General features: G+C 42.3%; 2 protein-coding genes across 2 annotated transcripts in view; one reads left to right on the top strand and one right to left on the bottom strand.

Moving 5' to 3' along the window:
* The window catches only part of LOC146577218 (protein NLRC3-like), a 184246-nt gene that overhangs the window by 152614 nt on the left and 6460 nt on the right, over window positions 1-25172 (top strand). The window contains exons 4-5 of the mRNA XM_085252228.1: window positions 17000-17186; window positions 17315-19115. Of these exons, the coding sequence (XP_085108354.1) occupies window positions 17000-17186; window positions 17315-19115 (1988 nt within the window). The remainder of the gene's footprint in view (window positions 1-16999; window positions 17187-17314; window positions 19116-25172) is intronic.
* Window positions 5089-11120, bottom strand: LOC146577226 (uncharacterized). Its single transcript, XM_085252280.1, has 2 exons — window positions 10516-11120; window positions 5089-7423 (listed from the first exon to the last, which is right to left on the bottom strand). The coding sequence occupies exon 2, from the start codon at window positions 7106-7108 to the stop codon at window positions 5597-5599; it is 1512 nt and encodes a 503-aa protein (XP_085108406.1). The 5' UTR covers window positions 7109-7423; window positions 10516-11120; the 3' UTR covers window positions 5089-5596.

Consider the following 25172-nt stretch of genomic DNA (forward strand, 5'->3'; position numbering starts at 1 on the left):
AGCACCTGAGCTAACTTCAGTTTAGACGATATGAGGAAAAATGCTGCTTCCCAAAGTTTCCTACAAGTATCCAGTTTATATTTAGAGAAGCGAAGGCTCTTTATCCTGACAACTACTCCCTGGTGGATCCCTGTCCTGTGACAGCAGCAAAGACTGTGTATCAGTATCATCAAAGCCACTTCAATAACCAGTGTTTAAAGCTCTCTAGCAGATGGACTTCAGTGGCAGCAGCCTCTGTCTGCTGTGTACAGAAGGTTCTCTGATGAAGCACACAGCAGATGCTGCACTACAACAGCAGCAGCAGCTCAGCTTCAGTTTGCTTCGACGCCCTTTTTGACCTGTGAAACAGCAGAAAATGAAACATTTCAACACCCGTTTGTTAGCGTGAGCTATTCTGCTGTTTTTCATCATTTCACAGGTGAAATAAAATCACATTTACTTCCTGTAGGAGTGATCGTGTCCAGCCTGACTGAGACCATGTGCTCCATCCTGCACAGGTAATAAACCTCTGACATGAAGGGCTGTCAAGTAGTTTTAAACAAATGGGGGTAAAAGAGACGTTAAAAGCTTAAAGAGAAACTACATTTTCTAAGAACTGTCTGACGTTCACCTCTCACACAGTGGATACGATTCTGCCGCTGCAGGAATAATCTTTGTGGTTATGAAACTGTCCATGTGTTTGCAGAAAATGTCACATGTTCAAAGCCATCCCAGCACCTGGGGTTTGTATAAGTGCAGCTGCTGGTGGGGAGATAGTCTCACTCTTCTATATAAAGAGTCAGCAGGCAGCAGATCTTCATCTGTGATCTCCTCCATCATCACGTCTTCACTCTTCAGCAGCTATGGCTTCACTTCGTGCCCTTCTGCGAGTGGTGCTTCTGCCTCAGGCGGACTTTGATTTACAGAGTCATCCATAATATTTTTTATTTTTTATTTTACTGCCCATCTATTTTCATACAAATGTCTCCGTCTTATGGAAAAGGGGTGGAGCTTAACCAACGAGGACAGGCAGGGCCCCCCCAGACAGTTTAGCAGTCTATACAGGAGGCTGACCTTTGCAACATGTACTTCTATAATGACTTCACCATTTAGGTTATTTGGTTATGTTTCACCCTGGATTTTGTGTGATAATATTTATTTTGTCCACTGATTTAAAAACAACAAACTATATGAATATAAAACAGAGTGAACAACAAAACATCAGCTTTGGAAACTTTGATGTAAAATTCTGCAGTTGTTTTCTCAGATATAGCATAAATCAAACTAACATACATCAGTGTGTTATTAATGTGCACACACACACACACACACACACACACACACACACACACACACACACACACACACACACACACACACACACACACACACACACACACACGTGTTACAATAAACAGCTCTTATGCTTCTGTATGATTCTCAGTGCTTTCCATTTGCGTGTCCACAGGTTGCTGTAAGTGCTGCTTGACTGCAGTTTGCTCTCATTTCAAGTGGTTTGCTGTCACAAAGCCAACAGGAAGTCCGGCCATGGTTGAGCCAACTGAAGATGGGTTGAAGGTGGCGTCCTCGTTTCCTCTGTGAGCGCGAGAGGACAGACAAAGCAAACACCGTTTGGACAGCATTAAAATATTTACACTGATGATTAATGTTGTGTCTTTGCACCTGTAGCGATACATGTTGGAAAATGGAGACTTTAGCCACCAAGACTGACGTGCCTGGAAACTTCCCTGTGAGTACGCCCACAAAGACAGGAAACAGTTTAGCCACCGCGGTTAATCCTCCATCATCATCATCCAGTATTTTTCACATCTTTTCTTCTGCTGTTTCCCTTGTTGTCAGTCACGGGGTTTGTGACTGAAATGCGTGTGGTCGACGGGAAGCCTGACGAGTACGGCCTGAATCATTCCATCAACACCGGACGGAGTGAAACCTTTGTTGAAAACAGATTATATGGTAACGTTGCATTTAGCTTCAGTAAACTGTGAAGTTACAGCAGCAGATTTACATCACGTGGCTTCACAGGAAGTAGTCTGGACCTCAGCGCTGAGGTTCAAGCAGCTCTGCTTGCAGACGGCATCCTTCCTGAAAATGTTCTTCATCTTCCTAAAACCAGAACTTTTACATTGGTGCTGAAGTTCTATATAAAAACAGCCTGAAATACAAAGTGATGTTGTGCACTGATTACCTCACACTTTCCATGTTTCCTTCTACAGAGGAGTGTCCGCCTGAGTGTTTTGTCTGATCTGTTGTTGATCGTCTCATTGACACTGCATGCAGATCTAACACCAGGGCTGGACTGGGACAAAAAATGGTCCCGGGCATTTTGACTGGAGACCGGCCCCCCAGGTATTAAAGGAAAAACCATGAAGCCTTTGAATGAAAACAAACGCTGTTGTCACAGTGATGGACGCTGTCTTGTTGGTATACATGCATCAGTCTAATAAACTTAAACCTGCACCATCCTCCCTGTCCTGGTATTCTAAACAGGAAGTAGACTGTTGGTCGAGTTAACCTCCTGAACATCTACAACACACGGTGGAAACCTGACATTAAGACAGAGACTAGAGGTGAGACATGATCATTGCTGATTACTGATGACAGATTTAGATATATTTTCATAAACCTTTCATTTGCCACATCAATAAACAGCACGGCAGGGCAAAATATGTTTTCTAACATGGCAACCTTTAAAAAGTGAAAGGAGACAGAAAGACAGCTGAGAAAGAATCAAACGGACTTTTTGATGCATTTTACACACAGTACTGGTGCAGAATCTAGAAAATGTGGGAAACACTGGCATCATATGCAGTACTTACTTCTGAAGAAATTATGATGGGACCCTAAAAAATGACTATGTACAATAATGGATTTCTATACATTTTACATCAGATGGAAACGTTTGTTGTAAGATTCAGATAATTATTTATTAAAAGTGAGACATTTTGAATGAGAACAAGAAAGAAAAGTATGTCTTTGTGCCCCCCTCTCCCTGTTAATGCCCTACCTGCCCCCCTGGCAACACTTTGCTAGACCCGCCCCTGCACAGTTACCAGCTGTCAGCTACACAAAAAGGATCCTGGTGTTATTTGTCTCTCAGAAACAGTTCATAACTTCAACTCATTTTTGTTTTGTCATGTTTTGTTCTTTACATTGTCTTTCTTCTATATAATTGTTAAACATTTAATAAATATGTCTACAAAAAGATTTTTAAAATCAGACATTTCACACAGACACCCAAATGATTTCTGACTGATGAAGGGGGCTGAAGGTGCCCTGCTCTTGCCCAGCTTCTGCTGCTCTCTCCCTGCTCACTGTCAGCAGCTGGCAGCCTCGGTCCTGCCTGAGACTCTTCATCTATCAGTGCCAAAGAATATGGGAAATAGCAACGCACAACATGCACATTACAAAACAAGCACATGAATCAGCATTACATTCATTAGTGAAGTGCTGACGTTCGTTCCTAAACTTTGGGCCTTAATTAACATCACTGTGAACTAATGTTTGCTTTGCTTCTTAACCAGTGAAGCAGCGAGGGGCTTTCTGAGGTTCCTGCTCGTAAATGCCCAAAATGAGTCGAGTATTTCTCTGCAACTACAAACTCTGCTTTCATCAGAGGTGTAAATATTACAGCACTGTGTCAGAGTCACTGAGGCTGGAACACAGAAAAAGGAAGTAGATGTATTTATTTTTAGACTTTATTGCCTGGAACCACTTTAAAAATACGCTTTGGGTCACAATTAACTGCAGAAAACCAGGAATCCACATATGAACATTATCTGTGCAGAGATTTATGCTTCTGAAGGTAAACAGTGAAAACTTGCAGCACTAAATGCACAGATAGCCAGGCGTTTCACATTTTGGGACCATCTGCCAGTTTTCATTTCTTAGGTATTGAAGAGCAGAAATGATTGAATTTTATTTACATGCTTAAAAATGTTTGCTTTTGAATATTATTTGAAGAATTACCCACACACTCAGGCACTGTGGGCCTGTTTCCCTTTGCACAACCGAGTGTTGGAAACGGGCCTTTTCTCTTTAAACTCTGAGGGGCTGTAACTTTGGCTTCTATTGGCAGATTTGCATGATTGACCCTCTTTTTAAAATAGTTTTAGCCAAGAGAATCAAGCTAACATCACTGTTTTTACGTCAGCTCACGTCACACGAGCTGTTTCAAGAAAAGTCCTCCTGTCACACAGCAATGCCTACATGAATCACACCACTCTGCTTAAATAATAATAATAATGTTTAGTGAAGCAGGTGAAGCAAAGGGCTGCTTTTAATAGGCTGGGAGACCCAGGTGTGCTGCTTTAGCTGCTGAGCCTCTCATGCTAGCCTCCATCTATAAGCTGGGATCACAGGAGCACTGCAGTCCTGATAGATCAAGGATTGTTATTCATGCAGGTGACAAAAGTTTACATTCACAGAGTCATAGGATTGAGCCTGGTTTGAAAAGCAGCTGTTTAATGCAGCTGCTTAGAGTTCACACACAGTAGAAGAATCAGACTTGAGTCACATTTCAAACACTGGAAAAATACTCAGCAAGTAACAATGAAAACAGCACAGACTCAGTATATCCTGTTCAGTCCTGTGTTTGATATGAATGTGCTGTTCAGAGAGGATCTCATGTCCTCTTTTACAAAGCCTTTGTTTCATGATGTTTGTGTATAAATGAATGTAGGTGTGTTTCTAAGTGTGAAGGAGCCCTGGGAGAAAAGACTGAAGCTTGTGCCAAAGAACAAACAGGAAAGAAAGATCAGCATTAATGAAGACGAGCACAGAAGGAGCCCAAGCACGTGTTGCTTTTTCAGATTTCTCTAAAAGTGTGTGTTCATTTGTTCCATCCTTCACAACAAACAACAGCTGACAGACACACATGCACTCTGTGTCACTTCACAGGGGCTGATGAAAGTGGACACAGTAAAGGGAGAGCTGGACCTGCTCTACACATCCTGCACTCTGTTAACAGACTTTATTCTGCAGCATCAACAGATAAAAATATATGAAGATATAGAAACGTTTAACATTGTGTTAAAGATATTCTATTATCAAAGTACTCAGATGCAATGAAATATCACTCAGACACTTAGAGCAGTTTTAAACGTGCACGGGTGAGAGACTCAGGGAGAGACTCACACACCTCCTTGGTGCAGTCTGGCTTTATTTATACACATCATGAAGCATACAAAAAAGGAAATATCATCCTTATCTTGTCAAGAAAACAGGTGTGGTTTATCAAAAAACTTCGTGTTCTCTACAAGGTTGTTTCTTACTCGTGGGTGGCGGTTTCCTGCTAGTGTGAAGGCAAACAGTGACAATGTGAAGGCAAAGACTGATAATGTGAAGGCAAGCAGTTTCCGTTATAAAGTAGGGAGCCAGCAATTAAAATATGCAGCTGGTTGAGTACAGAACAGAAATATAAACACTCTTAGCTGATTATTATATGAATAATAAAATCTTAGAAAGCAAAAATACTCTGACATTCCCTCCTGTTGTTTAGATTTCTCACATGACAGTACTGTTATTTTTGTCAGTTCATAACCTCTTGTCTAAACATTTTCGGTTTGAACGTCATAAAACAGTCCTGTGTTCAATTAGACTAAACATTACTGTATGGATCATCTTTCAAAATTTCTTCCATTTGAGACGTCATCACATAAGCATTGATAGAAGTTGTCACCATGTTTGATACCATTTTCTTCAGACAGGGTACTACACATGTTGTGAAAACACATAACAGTAAAAGCAAAAATGCTATTCCAACAAGTCCTTTAATCAGAAGGGACTTCCATGAACCACCTAGTAACCATGTCAACCAATCATCAGTGCTTGTGACATAGTCTTGTTGTTCAGCATCTTTAATCTTTCTCAAGGTGTTCAAAGCGTCGGTCATGTTTTGTGAGTGTATGTTGTCTGGGATGTATGTACAACATGTAGTGTCAAACAATACACACAAACCTCCTTTTTCAGCTAGAATCATGTCTAGTGCGACTCTGTGTTGCATCACTACAATGCGTATTGCGTCGATTTCTTCATTTTGCGCTTTGTTGATTTTCATTGAAGCATTTAGGAACAGTCCAAATCGATAGTCAAGTGTCTCGATCCTCAGCATGTTTTTCCCAACTCCTACCCAAGGGAACAAGGAGTGGAGGACTTTCTGACCATCAGTCCATAGTTTGAAGTTCTTGGGCACATCTGATCCATAGATTGAGTCATGTGGCATTACTTCAGTGACTTCAGCAACTTCACGTTTTGCTCTTGACGTGTGTGTTTCTGCTGTGATCTTGAAGGTGTGGTCTGAAATTAGTACTGGTGCACACAGACCGGTGGAGTTCGGTGGGAGCATGAAGTAGGTTTTAGGCCCGCAGGCCCAAGCGGCTCTCTGGACCCAGAAAGTTCCATTTTTGAAGGTGTGTATTCCTTTGGATTGGGTCAGGTCAAGTGTCTGTGTGCAGTTGCGGTTTCGTCCAAGTTTCCTGTTTCCATCGGAGAAGTTGAAACACATTGGGTGCTGTATGTCCGGCGGCAAAACTATGGCGAATGATTTGTTTTTTGTGTTGTTGGCTTTGACGTTTACCCAATGTTTTTCGTTGCAGGTGTAGTTCCAGTTCGTCAGGTTGTAGGCACAAGGGGTTGTCTGTTCAATTAGAATACGTCGTTGTGAAAGTGGTTTCGTGACACGTTTGACGTCTGTGTCACTACACCATGGAATTAGGTCTTCTTTCTTTGTGCTTTGACCTTTTAGGGTCAGTCCTGTTGCCATCAAATCTCTGCGTGTGCAATTGCCAGTTGTTGCTTTGTTGAACACACACATCGCTTCGTCAAGTTCAGGTGCCTTTCCATATATTGTTGCGTGTACGGCTGTTGTTGGCATATGTGAACATACATAGCATTCCGTGCTGTTGTCGGTGCGTGTTCTATCATACACATATCTATACCACGCGTTGTTCATCCATGGGTGGTTATGGTCTTGGTTCAGGTCACGCAGATGCGAATTATCATGTGTCCATCTTTTTTGCAGGTGGTGTTGTTTATTTCCTCTCATCTGGGTGAGTGTTAGTAGGCTCACTAGGAGCGCAATGCTGGCCACTAGGAGGACAAGTGTCTTCATGATGACCAGGCACACCTAGACTTCTGGTGAGTAGACTATTGGCGAGAAGTAAAAAAGGGCGGGATATACCCAATCAGCCCTTCCCTTCACCAATAGATCACCTAGAAGCCAGGGGAGCCGGCGTCTAAGCGTCTGGATTGTCACTCACTTTTTTACAGTGGCTTTGGTGGATCCAAGATGGTCTTTCTGCTATTTTGCAGGCGGTGGGTGTGGTAAGTAGGACTTGGTATGGGCCCTCCCACCTTGGTGAACTCCAATTCTTTCTCTGGAGTACTTTGATCAGGATCCAATCACCTGGTTGTAACCTGCAAGACACTGGAGAGAAATCACTCGGCAGTTGGTTGTTTAACACAATCTCTTTATTTTCAAACAGTTTAGTCATCCATTCTGCTAGGGTAGTTTCCCTTATTGATTTATTAATAGGTTCACTGGTAATTGGCAATGGAAACGCTCTCCCGTGGATGATTTCAAAAGGTGTAAGTTTCTGAGAACCTTGTGTTATTCTCATCCACATCTTTACTAGGCCTAGACATTCAGGCCATGGTCTTCCTGTTTCTTCCATGCATTTTCTTAATCTCTGTTTTATTGTGCCGTTAGTTCTTTCCACTAATCCTGCGCTTTGTGGGTGATATGCACAGTGATGTTTGATGCTAAATCCTAGAGCTTCAGAGACTTTGCTGATGATGTCATTAACAAAATGTGTTCCATTGTCTGACCTTATCAGACTGGGAATGCCATATGTGGGGATGAAGTGATTGCATAAACACTTTGCCACTGATATTGCATCTGCTCTTTTTTACTGGATAGATTTCTGGCCATTTTGAAAATACATCTATAATTACTAGAGCATATCTTGATGCTTGGCATTCGTTAAGTTCAATAAAATCCATGTGGGTTTCCTTGTGAGTTGTGTTGTTTTTTTTGTTTTTTGTTTTTTGACAGAATAGGCATGTTCTTACAAATTATTCGCTAAAGTTTCAAAATTTATAGTGTGTATTGCATTGTTTATCTATACTATATCTCCCTCCTGTTGACACAGGTGTTTACCTCATGTGTCACTACAACCGCTGTCCTGTGTAATGACTCTGTTAATATAGGTTTTCCATCACAGACCATTAAGTCATCTTTCAGTTTACTCCACATTTCAGCCACTTGTTTTGTTCAGTGATTGTTGCAGCTTGTTGTTCGGTTTTTAGTACATCAAGTGGTATTTGTAGGCAGTAGTTGGTTTCTAGTAGCTCTGCCGATTGTTTGCAGCCTGTTTTGCTGCTTGTTCTGCAAAATTATTTCCTTTTGTGACAATATAATTGTCTTTTTGATGTGCTCCACATGTGCACAGTGCCAATTGTTTTGGCAAGGTGATCACTTCCAGCAAGATTTTTTTTTTCTTCTCTATAGATGGAACATTACATTCTCACTTGAGGCATTTTTAGATAATTTCTAGTTTTTCAAAGAATTCACACATCTCACACATCTTACATATTTTAAACAAGTATTGTCACAAATTTGTTTCCAAATCAACAAAATAAAATAATCAAACAAAACCGAAAACATACATGAGTCAGGACCCAAAAAGAAAAATGCTGCTACTGAAACAGAGCAGACATGTGAGGGAAAACTGAGCTCACAGACAGCTGCATGTGTTGGCTTTTATGCAGCTTCTGCTCTAAAAACAAATAAATAAAAAATAAAAGAAAATGTGTAACATGCTCATCAACTTAGCGGTGTCCACATATTTAATTCAGCTTCACAATCCTGTAACTTTAGCTGTTGTCTACAGGGTTTGGCTTATTAGTTGTTACTATAGATGTGCTCTATATCTCAGTAATATTTTATCCAGGTTTTCAAGCATGTCAAGTGCCTCTATGCACCTAAGTAGTTTAGATATTTCCTTTATTTTCTTCATCTCCTATGTCATTATACTGAGTTTGAGCAAACCTTAAGCTTGATGCAGACTACTTCATAACAATTGTCCATCTCACATCATACTGACTAGGTTACTTCTTATTATTATCATCTTTTTCTTTCCATATAATAACAACAGTATATTACAACATTTTATCAGTGTATATAAAAGTGTATATTACTATACTACTACTGAGCCAATTTAATAGTTGGGATCATCTTACTCAGCAAACAGATAACTTAGAATTCATCCAATCTGTACAAATTTGCTTCTTCTCTGAACAGGTTTGTGCCTACTTTTAGACTGGTCTTCTGTTTGCCTCATCTCAGATCCAACCTTCGGTCACTTTCATTCTTTCTGTTGCATGTCTAACCAAGCAATTTATTATTATATATTTTATATTTTATTTTGTGTCCATCAAGGGCTTCGGGTGATCTGCAGCTTCACCTTTTCCCAAGCTGGAGACATTTACCTTTTCACACACTTTCCTTGGCTGACCAATGACACAGCCTTAATGTACCTTATGCATCTCTCTATTTTATTTAAAAGGTTTTCGTGTGAATTATTTCCTTTTATTTATTTTATACATTCTGGGCATGAACGTCTTGCCAACTATGTTTCATTGTTAATATAAGTTTACAGGTTGTTATCCTTCCTATTATTAGTTTCAATACATTAAAAATAAGTTCTAATGTAATTTTGTCTTTATTTATTTTATTTTTGTACTTCTTATATTTATATCTATTCGTTGAGGTCTGTTTCCAACCTTTTTAAACTACTTTGATCTCTAGTTTTCACTTAATAAGGGTTTTATCAGTCACTGCAGTTTGTCCGGCGCCTGGACATTTTTCTCTAGCCACTGCTCGTCAGCAGTGAGTTTTGTTGATTTATTACCCATTTTTCTTTCTTATTATTTTTATTAGCTCATAGATATATTTACGTTTACACACACACATACACACCCGTGGTGCTTTCTCTGGCACGAGGAATGGGAGAGGCTATTGACACGGCCTTCTACTTTCAAGCTAGCCTTGAAAGCGGTGTCAATTTTATGTGATGAAACACAACCTTTTCCCGTTCCACCAGAACTCGAGCAACCAACGGTAAACAATTCGGTGGAGTAGTTCAGCCTCCTTAATGTGCTGTAAAATCAACTTACTCCACCAACAAAACAGTAAAACAACAGATTATACGCGTAATGAGTTTTTTATTCTGGGCAACACTGTGTCTTTCTACATTGCTCCAAGCCCTCTTTCAGGCGAGCTGCTTCGTAACCTCTACGAGTCCTTTTTCAGACGAGAATGTTACTATCCTGTCGTATTTTGACATTAAACTTGCTCCAAGCCCTCTTTCAGGCGAGCTGTAACCTCTACCAGTCCTTTTTCAGACGAGAATGTTACTTAATTAATCTGTCATACATTGACGGGAAACTATTTAATGTATAGACCACAGGTTGCCTCAGTCGTTTTGCGCAAGATGTGAGTGAGTGCTAAATATTCACCTGAGTTATTGTGTGGTTGCTTTGGTTTCCTTCATCAACCCCTGAAGTCGTGGACCTCTTATAAGAATGCTGGCCAGAACCCGAACGTCACGTCTCTGGACTTTATCCTCTGCCTGGAGAGGAGTCGACAGCGTGGGCTTCTCACGACGTCAGGACTTGACGAAGGTCTCCTATTGGAGCATTGAAAAAAATATCAATGTCCACTCCGGCTCGAAGGACCAATTAAATGTTAAAGATATTCTATTATCAAAGTACTCAGATGCAATGAAATATCACTCAGACACTTAGAGCAGTTTTAAACGTGCACGGGTGAGAGACTCAGGGAGAGACTCACACACCTCCTTGGTGCAGTCTGGCTTTATTTATACACATCATGAAGCATACAAAAAAGGAAATATCATCCTTATCTTGTCAAGAAAACAGGTGTGGTTTATCAAAAAACTTCGTGTTCTCTACAAGGTTGTTTCTTACTCGTGGGTGGCGGTTTCCTGCTAGTGTGAAGGCAAACAGTGACAATGTGAAGGCAAAGACTGATAATGTGAAGGCAAGCAGTTTCCGTTATAAAGTAGGGAGCCAGCAATTAAAATATGCAGCTAGTTGAGTACAGAACAGAAATATAAACACTCTTAGCTGATTATTATATGAATAATAAAATCTTAGAAAGCAAAAATACTCTGACACATTGTGACTGTTCACATTAGTGAAGCTGTTACTTTGCTGCCAGGTGGAAAAGAAGCCTAAAGCTGAGTCTGATTAAACATCTGCTGCACCAGAGAGTTTCATGGCCCTGCTTTATCCTGTGCTTGCTGACCACCTCGTCCTGAAACCTCTTCATCATCCTCACAGTTGTGTGAAGAAAGAGGGAAGCAGGTGGAAACCATCTGTGCTGCTGTGTTCACTTGTGTGTGTGCGTCTATGGTCATATCTAATGTGTACCTACAGACAAACACAAACACCTGGCATTGCACAAGAGTCTCTATGGAGCAACCTGCAGATGTCAGAGATGTGATTAGAGGGTAAAGTGGACTAGTGAGAGCATCTATGTTGTTGTTGTCTGCTGGGGGACAGCATCAGCTCCAGAGATGCATCAGGATCAGCAAACTAATCTGCAAGGCTGCAAGTGTCACTGAAGGAGTTTGAGTCAGTGAGGGACTCAAACTCACACAGCTGGTCAAGAAGGCTCAGCAGCTGCTGTATTTCCTGAGGAGGCTGAGGAAATTTGGTATGTTGGCCAAGATCCTCAGCAGGTTCTACAGCTGCACTGTGGAGAGCAGCCTGACAGCTGCATCACTGCATGGTACGGCAGCACTACTGCAAACCGCAAACGCCTGCAGAGAGTGATAACAACTGTGGAGAAGATCATCAGGACCCCGCTGCCCTCTCTGCAGAGCAGCTACCATCACAGAGTCCAGAGGAGAGACACACCTCTGCCCTCGAGACGAAGGTTCAGAAGTGTGAAATGTAGAACATCCAGACTCAACAACTCCATCTTCCCCACTGCTATCAGACTCCTGAACAGCTGACCGACCTCAAACTGCAGTTTGCACATCAGGTCACTTTGCACACTAAGTTCATTTTGCACATTAAACTCCATGTACATCCATGTACATCGACATCTGCAGACCACACGTGTCTTCAGTTACTTATTTGTACTTATTTGCAGTTATTTATCTTTTTATTTTATTTTTTTAAGTTATTTTTTATCCTTATTTTATCTTTTTATTTATTCTTATCTTGTTCTTTTAACCATTATCTAACTTGGCATTGTGCACGGTGTGTTTAGATTCAGTTTAAATTCAGGGACACGGAGCCCCTGTTGATCCTCTACCTAATCACACGAGCCACGGTGTGAGAACGGGTGTGGGTCACAATCAGCCAAGGTTTTGGGTGAACCCATTGTGAGATCTAGCCCCACGCTATCATGTGATTTCCTGTGATCAAATGTCCCAGGATGTGAGTGGGCGTTAAGACGTCCATGTCCCTCTTCAAGCAACTTAAAGAAGTCCAGACGCTTTTCTTTCCAAGCTCCTTCAACAACATCATTCATAGAACAACTTCCAGCTTCTTTTGCTCGGCTACAGTTTGGATGGATTTGCAGATGCAACAAGACTAAAATGGTTAGGGTCAGGAGGTCAAAGGTCAGAGCTCCTGTGGGTCTGAGGGCGGCCTCACGCTGGAGAAGGATGAAGGAGTCTGACCTGAGCCAGTGTTTGACATGAACACATCAGCACTGCTGTCAGTGAGCCTAACGACAGCCGTTAGCATCATTTCAGTGTTTCAGTCATAAAAACACTTCCTGTCTCTGTGGTGGTTACAGTGACATCATGCAGTTTGTGCTTTGACCTCCAGAGGGCGACAAATCAGCACAGACAGAGAGCTCCATTCAAACTTTGCTGCCATCAGGAATAATTCTTCAAATATAATCATCAGTGTTTGAGCAGTTATGATATCAGGGACAATCTAGACATGTGTGACAATACTGAACATGTCACATGACACACCTCAAACATCATGTGATCCACTCTCAGTCTGCACTTTCATTCATGACTTCAACAGGTTGAAATGAGCTTTGAAGAAACATTCAGTGAAATAAATCTTTCATGGATTCATGTGAGCAGCAGATGAACTTTGTACCAACAACATCTTCAATAACAGAGTCTGAATGAAGCTCAGGTTTTGATGCTGCTCACTGATTGGACGCTTGGTTTCAGCTCTGCTCTCAGTCTTTACTGCACAGGTGAAGGTAGAAAGTGTGACTGGATCTATAGACTGGAAACAGAGAAACATGCTGAACATTTGAAGCTTTGCAGCAGAAATGTTCATGTTACAAATACAGCAGAGCTGATCTGGGATCAGTGTGTTCACACCTGCAGCTACAACAAGGTTTCATGTCTCCACACGTCAGCATGTGAACTTTACTCTGACTCAGTCTGAGCAGTCAGACGGCATATTTTTAAAGTTAACACATCAGCACACACAGAGCTGAGCCCCTCCCACCTGTGCTGAGTTTCAGGTGGAGCCCCACCTCCTTCCAGGAAGCAGCTCACCTGTGTGTCCGTGTTTAGTGTCCAGGTGTGGAGTGGAGCTTGTTGTTGGTGTGTGAAGAAACTGTAAGTTTGCTTTGTTTCCTCCTTTAACAGTTTGTCTTTAGGAACTTTACTGTTTGTTCAGCTCGTGTTTGATTTCTTCACACAACAAACTGTGTGTGTTTGTATTTCCGGTCTCTCCATTAAAGTCAGTGTGTAATGTTTCCTGGCTAACATCAGCTGTGTGCAGCTTAGTTCAGCACAAATCTGCCGCTCCATAGTTCACGGTAACGGACTCACAGCTGGACCAACGAGGCCGAGTGTGTCCGCCACTCTGAGCTACGTTCGTGTTTGTGTACTTGTAGTTTGTACTTTGAGTTCACTCAGAGCCCACAGAGGACGCAGCGTACGTGATGACGTCACAGCCCTTTACCTCCTTTACTGTCACTGTGATTAATATTTACACAGGAGACACCTGCAGAGCTCTGACGCTAAGCTAGCACACAGCATGCTAACACTAAGCTAACGCTAAGCTAGCCAAGAACCCAGAGTGAGTTAAAGCTGAGTAAACACTGACCCCAGACCAGCACCGTGATAAAGTGAGCTGCTGCTGCTGAACTTGAACAGGTAACAAAGTGATGAGCAGTCAGGCTGCAGGTTTCTACCTGTTCATGTTTCTACAGTAGAATCACTTTGAAGTGTCTTTGTGCTGTTTCATCTTTGATTTGTGTTCATAAACACTCAGAGAAACATCACGTGACCTCATCAGGATCTGTGTTGGTGTGTGGGGCTGTACCTCAGCTTTATGTTGTTACATGCTCATTTGTTCATTTTAACATCAAAGTAATGTTATGAGGAGTAATGAAGTAACGTACTCCATTACTTTTAATTAAAGTGTTCTGTGTAATATGTGTAATAATGACTGTTTTGAGTAATGACCAACACTGATCACAACAAAGAGGAAATGCCTCCAACATGCACAAACATTTGAGCCACAACATGCAGTTAATGTGCACAAATGTCTTTGATATGCTGCTCAGTGATGGTGGTGACTGTCAGAGCAGAGCTACTGAGAATCAATAAGTAATATCAATGATGGGATCAGAATCACTAAATTCTTCTCATCCCTGTCAGTATCATACATGTGCTGTATAATGTGATAAATGTAGAGGTGCTGGCTGTTCTCTCACTCTGCTGTTTAGCTGTAAAGGACGCCTCCCTGCCTTTGTCTCATTCATGACCTTTAATAGTCTCTTCTAACATGCAGAGATCTGTATGATCTGTTTCATAGAGTCTAACCAGCCTGTACAGGTAACAACAACAGTCACTGCATCACTGACACACAAACGTCATCTCTGTCAATAACAACATTCATACATGGAATAAAAACACATCAGTGGATCATTGCTGGAGCTGATGTTTGTGCTCCTGGTGCAAAGGCTCTCAGTTTCCTCCTTGAAATAACATCAGTGGTGGGTCAGCGACATGCTTTCTTTCCCTCTCAGGTTTAAATATCTGGGACTCTCCACCGTTTGGTTTTAGAGCTGAAGAAGCTTCTCAGATGAAACGTCTTCCAGAAACTTAAAGACGTCTCTTTTCTCTCCAAGCTCCTTAGATCACATGACCTGGATGACTGAACCTACAGACATATTGACCTGGTTTCATGGTCACATGACAGGTCAGAGGTCAGTTCCTCCTGTTAATGTGAACTCACTGAGTGTTTGTGGTTTACCTCTCAGACTGACTAAAGATGATGATGGAGGAAGAGGAGGACAGAGCAGAGTCTGCAGGGTCCAGCTGTCCGTCTGTGAGGAGTGACCGGTCCAAAGATTATAATCCAGACTTCAGTGGTGAACCTGGAGCAACGAGGTCAGAGAGCTGAACTCACTGAGTAACAGAAATAATTCTGCACTGACATTATAATCAGTGTTGACTCTGGTTGATTGTCTGACTGTGTTTGTGAGCTGAGAGGAAATGAAAATGAGTTTGTAACAAAAATCAGTTTTGTCCAGTTTTCCTGTAAAAAGCTGAACTCTAATCTAAGAGGATGTTACTGACAGGAAACAGCTGCATTATCTGCAGTCTGTGTGATCACAGCTGCTTCAATCATGTTTGTGTCTGCAGAGGTCAGAGGTCACAGTCTGCAGGGTCCAGCTGTCCGTCTGTGAGGAGTGACCGGTCCAAAACTCCACCCCCAGACTTCAGTGGTGAACCTGGAGCAACGAGGTCAGAGAGCTGTGATGACTCCTTTACATGTTTGTGTTTCCTGGATAAATATGACCTGAAACATCCTCAGATTGTTACAAAGATTCATTAAAAAGAAAACAATGAAAGAGAAAAGATCCAAATGTTCGACTTGGTCATTTGCTGTTTGAGGACAGTGATGCTCATATCTGTGGGGAAAGTGTGACCTGAGTGGGTTCATGTTTGTCTTTAAAGAACAGAGCTGCTCTGATTCTCTTTGTGTCTGATCTGTTAAACAGTCTGAGAGGTCACACAGAGACCCAGCAGCTAAAGCCTGGATCATACTGGCTGCTGTTACTCCATCAGGACAACACTGAACCACAGTGGTGTGGATGTAGTGGATAAATCCCACCATACTGATGCTCAGAGTTAACCACAGGGAACAAAACCAGATGTTACCTTCAGATTGTGACCTTTGGAGTGGACGATGCAGATTTCAATAGAGAATAAATGTTGTTGTTTTTCAGCTGTGAAGAAAGAATCTAATTTTCTGAACTTAAGAATTTATGATGCTGGAAACAACATGGAGACTATAACACAACATTTCCACTGTGTTCATAGAATGAATGTAAAACTGTCAGACATTCATTAAATATGCAAAATGTCTACAGAAGCATCAGAGGGTCAGACGTGAAGCACTCAGTGATTTTGATCAAATGACTCATCAGTTATTGATCTGTACTACACTGATCTACCACGTTAGTAAAGCTGGTGTTCTGGTGGTGGAGGGAGACTCGGATCATGTTCTGGTTTTGGAGCAGTGATCTGCTGATGGTTCAGTTTGATGAGCTTCTTCAAAATCATCCCTGACATCACCACTGAAAGGACGTCCATGAAAACAGACTGAAAATTACTGATATGTTCACAATCTGAGAGTTTAAAACTTGACAGACTTGATTCAGATGAAGTTATTTGAGCAGAAACTCCTGGATCTTTATCCTGTGTTGATCTAATCCTTCATGGTTCCTCCACAGAGTGGACCAGCAGAGCTCAGAGGTTCCCAGTGGTCAGTCTGCCCAGCAGCATCAAACACAGCTGGACTCCATATTTATGGTCTGTACATGTACAACAACTACTGTTACATCTGTTCTGTTCACAGTCATCTCCATGCTGCTCTTTGTAGACCAGTGGATCGTCAGTGTGTCCAACATGGATCTGATGTTTGGCTCCATGATTTCAGTCTGATTGGCTCATTCATAAATATTCTGTTCCAGCTGCTGGAGGACAACATCATCACTTTTGTGAAGAACGAGCTGAAGAAGATCCAGAAGGTTCTGAGTCCAGATTACCCAGAATGCTTAGAGAGTCAGAGGAGCAGCAGCAGAGAGGCATTTGTGAAGATCACAGTGGACTTCCTGAGGAGAATGAAGCAGGAGGAGCTGGCTGACCGTCTGCAGAGCAGTAAGAGGATTTATCTAAAGATTTAAGCTGCTGGATAAATGAACATTTTCCAGAGATGGAAGATGGAGCAACATGTTTTAAAGATTAGTTCTTTTTGGAATTGAGTGTTTGTTTTTCTTCTCATTCAGAACTTCAAGCTCCAGTTTGTCATCGTAACCTTAAATCCACCCTGAAGAAGAAGTTCCAGTGTGTGTTTGAGGGCATCGCTAAAGCAGGAAACCCAACCCTCCTGAATCAGATCTACACAGAGCTCTACATCACAGAGGGAGGGACTGCAGAGGTCAATGATGAACATGAGGTCAGACAGATTGAAACAGCATCCAGGAAACCAGACAGACCAGAAACAACCATCAGACAAGAAGACATCTTTAAAGCCTCACCTGGAAGAGATGAACCAATCAGAACAGTGCTGACAAAGGGAGTGGCTGGCATTGGGAAAACGGTCTTAACACAGAAATACAGCCTGGACTGGGCTGAAGACAAAGCCAACCAGGACATCCAGTTCATATTTCCATTCACTTTCAGAGAGCTGAATGTGCTGAAAGAGGAAAAGTTCAGCTTGGTGGGACTTGTTCATCACTTCTTTACTGAAACCAAAGAAGCAGGAATCTGCAGCTTTGAAGACTTCCAGGTTGTGTTCATCTTTGATGGTCTGGATGAGTGTCGACCTCCTTTGGACTTCCACAAAACTACAATCCTAACTGACCCTAGAAAGTCCACCTCAGTGGATGTGCTGCTGATAAACCTCATCAGGGGGAAACTGCTTCCCTCTGCTCGCCTCTGGATAACCACACGACCTGCAGCAGCCAATCAGATCCCTCCTGACTGTGTTGGCATGGTGACAGAGGTCAGAGGGTTCACCGACCCACAGAAGGAGGAGTACTTCAGGAAGAGATTCAGAGATGAGGAGCAGGCCAGCAGGATCATCTCCCACATCAAGACATCACGAAGCCTCCACATCATGTGTCACATCCCAGTCTTCTGCTGGATCACTGCTACAGTTCTGGAGGATGTGCTGGAAACCAGAGAGGGAGGACAGCTGCCCAACACCCTGACTGAGATGTACATCCACTTCCTGGTGGTTCAGGCCAAAGTGAAGAAGGTCAAGTATGATGGAGGAGCTGAGACAGATCCACACTGGAGTCCAGAGAGCAGGAAGATGATGGAGTCTCTGGGAAAACTGGCTTTTGATCAGCTGCAGAAAGGAAACCTGATCTTCTATGAATCAGACCTGACAGAGTGTGGCATCGATATCAGAGCAGCCTCAGTGTACTCAGGAGTGTTCACACAGATCTTTAAAGAGGAGAGAGGACTGTACCAGGACAAGGTGTTCTGCTTCATCCATCTGAGTGTTCAGGAGTTGCTGGCTGCTCTTCATGTCCATCTGACCTTCATCAACTCTGGACTCAATCTGCTGGAACAACAACAAACAACCTCCAAGAAATCTAAATTATTTAACAAACTAAACCTACAATCTCTCCACCAGAGTGCTGTGAACAAGGCCTTGCAGAGTCCAAATGGACACCTGGACTTGTTCCTCCGCTTCCTCCTGGGTCTTTCACTGCAGACCAATCAGACTCTCCTACGAGGTCTGCTGACACAGACAGGAAGTAGCTCACAGACCAATAAGAAAACAGTCCAGTACATCAAGAAGAAGCTCAGTGAGAATCTGTCTGCAGAGAAAAGCATCAATCTGTTCCACTGTCTGAATGAACTGAATGATCGTTCTCTAGTGGAGGAGATCCAACAGTCCCTGAGATCAGGACGTCTCTCCACAGATAAACTGTCTCCTGCTCAGTGGTCAGCTCTGGTCTTCATCTTACTGTCATCAGAAAAAGATCTGGATGTGCTTGACCTGAAGAAATACTCAGCTTCAGAGGAGGCTCTTCTGAGGCTGCTGCCAGTGGTCAAAGCCTCCAACAAAGCTCTGTGAGTACATTTGTACTCATGTCTTTACTTTTAACATCCAACTGTGTCAGTAATTTATTTCACCAGGTTTTCTGTCTTTGTATGAATTTGTAAAGTTTTGGGATTTCTCCAAAACAACTGTGACCTCTTTGATGCCTCCAGAACTCGAGACGCTGGATTCACCATAAACTCTGATCATCACTGCTGCTGTTATGTTATCAGTCTTTGTTTAAACACTTAGGCTGCATGTGCCTGATGTTGTGATACTTTATATTCACATGCATGCTCCTAGATACATTTCTACTGCAGGTCTATTTTAGTCACAAATGTTGGTGAAACACTTGCTTTTACATGCATGGTGGGTCCTGCATTAAAGAAAGCATTTGAATTACTCAGTGAATCCTGGCAGCCAGAGAAACATCCTTAGTTCCACTTTAAACTAAACTCTGCTTCGGTCTTCCACAGTGTGTTTGTTGTTTCTTTGTTGTTGTTGGCCTGCTCTCTCCTCTCACTCCAATCTGGTTGCAGCAGATGTTTGTCCCTCCCTGAACCTGCAGACTTGGGTGCAGCACCTCAGTTCATCTTCAGTCTGAAACCAGCTGTTGTAGCTATATCCCCTCAAGCACACCTTCCCTGGTCATCTCTGCTGTGGTTGCTATAAAATTTAATCTTGATTTTAAAAAAAGAACAAAAAAAGTAAACTAAAGTCAGACTTGATGGTGGTTCACTCCTTGGGCAAGAAGACAGAGGAGTGAGCCACCCTTGGTCAAAGCTTGGTCATTCAAGCTCACTGTTTTCCCCTTGTTGGTTGATGATAGTATTTTTTTTACCTGACTTATAGTCATCATTGTCTTCAAATTAACTCACACACTGCTGACTGCTGTAGCTTACCTGGCTGAGCAGGTGACCCATGCACTGAAGGTTAGAGTCGTGACTCCAGGGCCTGGTTTGAGTCTGCCCAAGACCATTTCCTGTGTGTTATTCTCCTCACTTCTCCCTCCCTTCCTGTCTTCTTTGCCCTATACAGTGAAGACAAAAGGCCTCAAGTTGTGAAAACTCTTCCCCTTCATCACCTTCAATCTCTCTCATCTAAAATCTCCAGTATTCTCTGAGTAGTGACTCTTTTCACAATCTTGAATGATAAGGATCCAAGTGGGTAAAGTTATTTATTTGTTGTGTTCCTATTTGCAGCTGGGATAGATTAAGAAAAACTATCGGCTGCCCAAATTACATCCAGTTTAGAAGACAAACATTGAGTGAAGTGTTTGTTTCATCATCCTTCACAACTCATCAACCAGGTGTCACAAACTGCAGCAGGACAGTACAAAGCATGTCATACTGGATGGCTGCAACAACCAGAGTTTTACCTACCTTTGGTATTTCTTGACAGCATGAGCGTAATATTTACTGAACAGAGTCGTCTTCTGTAATCTTTTCAGATTCAGATTCAGAACACTGTATTTATTTTCAAGGGGCAATTAGGATACTGAGCTTTCCAACCATACATACAATACACAAACATCACATTGGGGAGACGGGTCAGGCTAGGTAGCTGGCCGGTCAGCCGCTAGAGCAGCGACCCGGAACCGAACAGCAGAAAATGCACAACATCAGGAAAGATGAGGAGAAAAAAGAACTCCTCCCAGACTGAGCTCCAACAGGGAGATCAGTTTGAGAACAGACAAAAAAAATGACCTTAGCGCAGAACACATGAAAACTCTTAATGCGCCATAGAAGCACATGACAAGCAACAGGGATGGGTAAAAGGTGAGAGACAGCCGGTGTAGACAGCGCACCCGGGCCTGCAGCATTTGCGCTGGTCCCCTCGACCCACTGTCTGCACCGGGAGGGGATAAGCATGCTTAGGATGGGAAGGAACAGTCTAAACACCGTCTGTTATCAGGGTGAGATTTGTTATGTTCAGCTCCAGCCTTGAGACCACAGCTCGCGCCGGTATGTTAGCCGCATGAAATGATGGTGGCTTTCTTTGGTGCGAACAACTGCATGTCAATTTGACAGCTGATCTAACAGTCCGTCACTCGTCTCTCAATCTCCCGTTGGAGAGCCACGAGCTTCTCCGAGAGGTTATCGGTTTTGCGCTCAAAGAGCAAAGTCTGAGAACTCATGACCACCATGAGCTTCTTCAAGATCTTATCCGTGCTGCGTTCAATGAGCCCATTTTGAGAAGTCACGACCCGTCCCATTGTTTCAGCCACAGCGGGCAGCCTTGTGGGGGTTTGAACAGCTGATTCCACTTTCTTTAATCTTCAATAAGCCAGGGCCAAGCCAGCTCAGATCAGCAAGAACCCTTTGCTGCTGTGAATGTCCGTGCTGCTATATTTCAGGATCAGGCTCTAAATGTACAAATGGATCTGAGAAGATTTCCAATCATGTTTCTACTAGATTTACAGTTTGTTTTCATGTCTTCTGACTCAGAAGGTGGATCAGGTGGAGCTTACAAGGAGTAAGTGCTGCTATAGAAGAAGAGTTGTGTTTTAATGAAGCTATTTAGTTAACCAATAATTGTATTGCATGCTGGCATTAAAAATGTTTCATTTGACTGATTTAATTGTTTGTTTGTTTTCTTCCAGACTGAGTGGCTGTAACCTCTCAGAGAGAAGCTGTGATGCTCTGTCCTCAGTTCTCAACTCCCAGTCCTCTAGTCTGAAAGAGCTGGACCTGAGTAACAATGACCTGCGGGATTCAGGGGTGAAACTTCTGTCTGCTGCACTGCAGAGTCCACATTGTACACTGGAAACTCTCAGGTCAGGATCCAAACATATCATTAAATGATATTATTGTACAAACAACCAAGCTTTATAGAATTGGCAGGTGAACTTTTCTTTGTCTTTGGATTGCTTAGGAGATTCTTAATTACTGTCTGAACATTTTTTACAGTCACATATTTTGTTTTAATGGTCAAACAGAATTATTGTTCAGTTCAATGAGCAGGTAGCTGTGAGATTCATAATAATGAGGTATATTTGTATTAAAGATGACTAAACTTGAACAGTAGCTGTGAGTTACTTTGTTTACTCATGTGTGCTGATGTTGTGAGTAATTTAAAGCTGAAGTAAACTTGTAATGAGTTTAATAGAGTTTCTGAAGTAAGTGTACTTGGAGACATTTATGTGTTTACTAAAGTCCAGGAGCAGGAGGCTGTGTGTAGCATAGAGGAACCCAGACCTCAGCTTTGTCTCCTGGTTTCTGTTGCTGCTGTTACAGTTTCCCCTCATCGTTCCTTCAACAGTCTCCTCACTGTAACAAATCAAAGTGTTACTGTATAGATTCAGGTCTGAATGTTGCCATGTGCTATTAAAACTGAAAGCGATGTTTCATACACCCACGTGGTTCAGTCACACAGTAACTGATGGTAAATAATGTTTGTGTTGAGCACATCGTACAGGTCAGCTGCTCCACACAGATCTCAGGTTTACATGCTGGAACAGTTTGTGATCATGAAGGATAAACCTCACTTCCTCTTTGTTTCATACAGATGTGACATGAACAGTAACACATTCATGAAATCCTTTTAGGAACACAAACACTATTGTAGCTGGAGAATATATTTGAATGTAGGATAATGTAGGGGATCAGAAACAACAGTAATAACTAACCACCACCTCACCATTTGGGTTGGTAGCTGCATGTTGATTGATGAAGTCATTTTCTTCTTCCTCCATTTCTACCTTATTAACATCAGATTAAAAGCTGCACAGAGACAGGCCCTGGACATGTTTAGCCTAGCTTAGTACAAGGACTGGACATGGGGGAAACGGCTCTCATCACTGGATCAAAACATGAAAACAAATCTGAAGTAAAGTTTTGTTGAAGTGAACTGTGGTGGTGCCCAATGTTCCCTCTAAGCTGCGCTCGTGCAACTGCGCGCTGCTGGCACGTCTCTGCACACAGAAAATCTGTGTTGCACACAAGAAAAAAATCAAATCTCAATTGAAATTAAAATTAAATCTTCAACAATTCTGTTTTGCAGTGTGAGTCAGTGACTGGCAGCTCCCATATGGGATTAGAACGATGCCAATATGCTCATGTTTTTACTATGTTTGTCTTGAAGATGTAAGAAGATCACATGGTGCTTTTTATTATTGTGTTGGTTTGTTTCCTGTCTCTTGGATGGAGCCCAGCTGTGGTTGGCCCCTGGGCCTGTGGTCAGAGTGTGTGCTGGATAATCCGGCCCAGGATGAGGCCAAACTGACATGGGATGAAATGTCTGTCACATAATTGAGCTTAGTGTAGTTTCATTTCTGCACAATTTAAAAACAACCAAAACTTTGTTCTGTCTTTTCTATGTTATACTGTAGACTTTCTTTGATACTGTGTCCAAAAGGAGCAGCTTTTACTTTGAAGGGGAGCCGTCTCTGTTTCCTCTTCAGGTTGGATGATGGAAGCAAATGAGTGTGTGATGTTCTTTCAGTGTTGCACTTTGTAGACGCTCCCTGAGCACTGGTCTCACAGCCAGCTGCACATAGAGACCAGTGTTGTTAGTCCAGGTCAGAAGATGACTTGATGGAATGAAAATGAGCTTGTAGTTTGTCTGCTTTAATAATGTGACTGGAAAAAGGTGTTGGACTTCAAATATGTCCATTTCTTTCACACTTCACCTTTAAAAGTGAAGCCTTGTTGTTCCTGGAAGGAAAAACACGACTTTTTCAAGTCTTTGTCCTGTTTTTATGATAAATGTACGACTTTAATGTGAAACATTCAGAGTTTTTTCTCTTGTTGTGTTTGTTTGAAGCTGCTTCCTGTTGGCTTCAGCTGTTTGGAGTTTCCATTTTCTAAACTTCTACATTCTGAACCTTCTTCAGCTCTGAACAGATGATGAAACACTGAATGATTTCAAGCTCACACTTTGTCTAATAAACTTACATCTTTCATTTTTTATTCAGATTGAAGGACTGTGATTTGTCAGAGATCAGCTGTGATTATCTGGCAGCAGCGCTGAAGTCCAACCCCTCGTATCCCAGAGTGCTGGACCTGAGTGCAGACTGCAACAACCTGCAGGATTCAGGAGTGAAGCAGCTGTGTGTTCTTCTGGAGAATCCACGATGTCGATTTGAAACTCTGAGGTCAGTCTCATGGTTTAGTTGTGCTGAGATGAATATGATGTGAAAGTTGTGCTGACACTGTGGATCAGTAGGCCCACACACCTCTATACAGGAAGTCTGGTTCTACTCTTTGTAGAACTTCTGATCCCTGATCCTCTGAGTCTGACTCAGTAGATAATGCAGAGTTCTGAGCTGATGTGGGTGAGAGGACTCAGGCAGCCTGACAGAGTTGATGTCCAGGTCTTCCCTGCTTGTCCTGATATACATAAACATGAGTATCCTTGCAGGTCAGATCTCATCAGTCACACCTGTTAGTGCAGCTCTCCTCTAGATTGTAGTGCTTGTTAAACTAGGATGATTTTAGGAGCCTGGACCGCAGATCTAAGGGAAGATATGACTTGGAAAGACTAAACCAACCTATTAGAGGTGTTTGCCCTAACATAGATAAATACTCAGATTTACACCTTTAGTGTCTCACAAAGGGTTAAAAAGTGAATGTGCACAGAGAGGTTGGTGGTGAGACGGGCACTTCCAGCACTGTAGATGTGATCCAGCTCAGTGTTCATGGAAATAATCCGGAGAGCAGGATTCCTTGATGAATGTCACATTTTCTTAAAGTTATAATCCACAGGGAAAACTGTGAAACTGTCGATCTGATATCTACTCAACCAATTGGGTGTTTACATGCCCTTCACTGATCTCCAGCCCCACCTTATTATCAGTTTCTCTCTCTTTTACATCTGAATTATCTTCACTTCACATTTCAGTCAGTCCAGATTTCATTAGCACGTTCACTTTAGCATAATCCATTTTAATCCAAACACCTTTCTCTTTAAACTCTGTTTGTCAGTCACAGTATATCCAGTACAATCCTCTTTTTCACTGCGTCACACACATTCAGAGATCAGAGTGTCCTGTGTGTGCTCTCATTCACTCACACTCACTCTCATATGGCTGAAGTCTGTTTGTACACAGGCTAATCTGGGACTCTCCACCATTTGACCCTAGAAATAAA

Source organism: Mchenga conophoros, linkage group LG3 (genome assembly GCF_057382185.1).
Source record: "Mchenga conophoros isolate Kocher_MC1m ecotype Shallow Benthic linkage group LG3, M_conophoros_male_GT1.1, whole genome shotgun sequence".
Taxonomy (NCBI): domain Eukaryota; kingdom Metazoa; phylum Chordata; class Actinopteri; order Cichliformes; family Cichlidae; genus Mchenga; species Mchenga conophoros.

What these genes read in the sequence shown, in the direction of transcription:
- LOC146577226 (XM_085252280.1), bottom strand. Translation starts at nt 7,108, where the DNA reads ATGAAGACACTTGTCCTCCTAGTGGCCAGCATTGCGCTCCTAGTGAGC.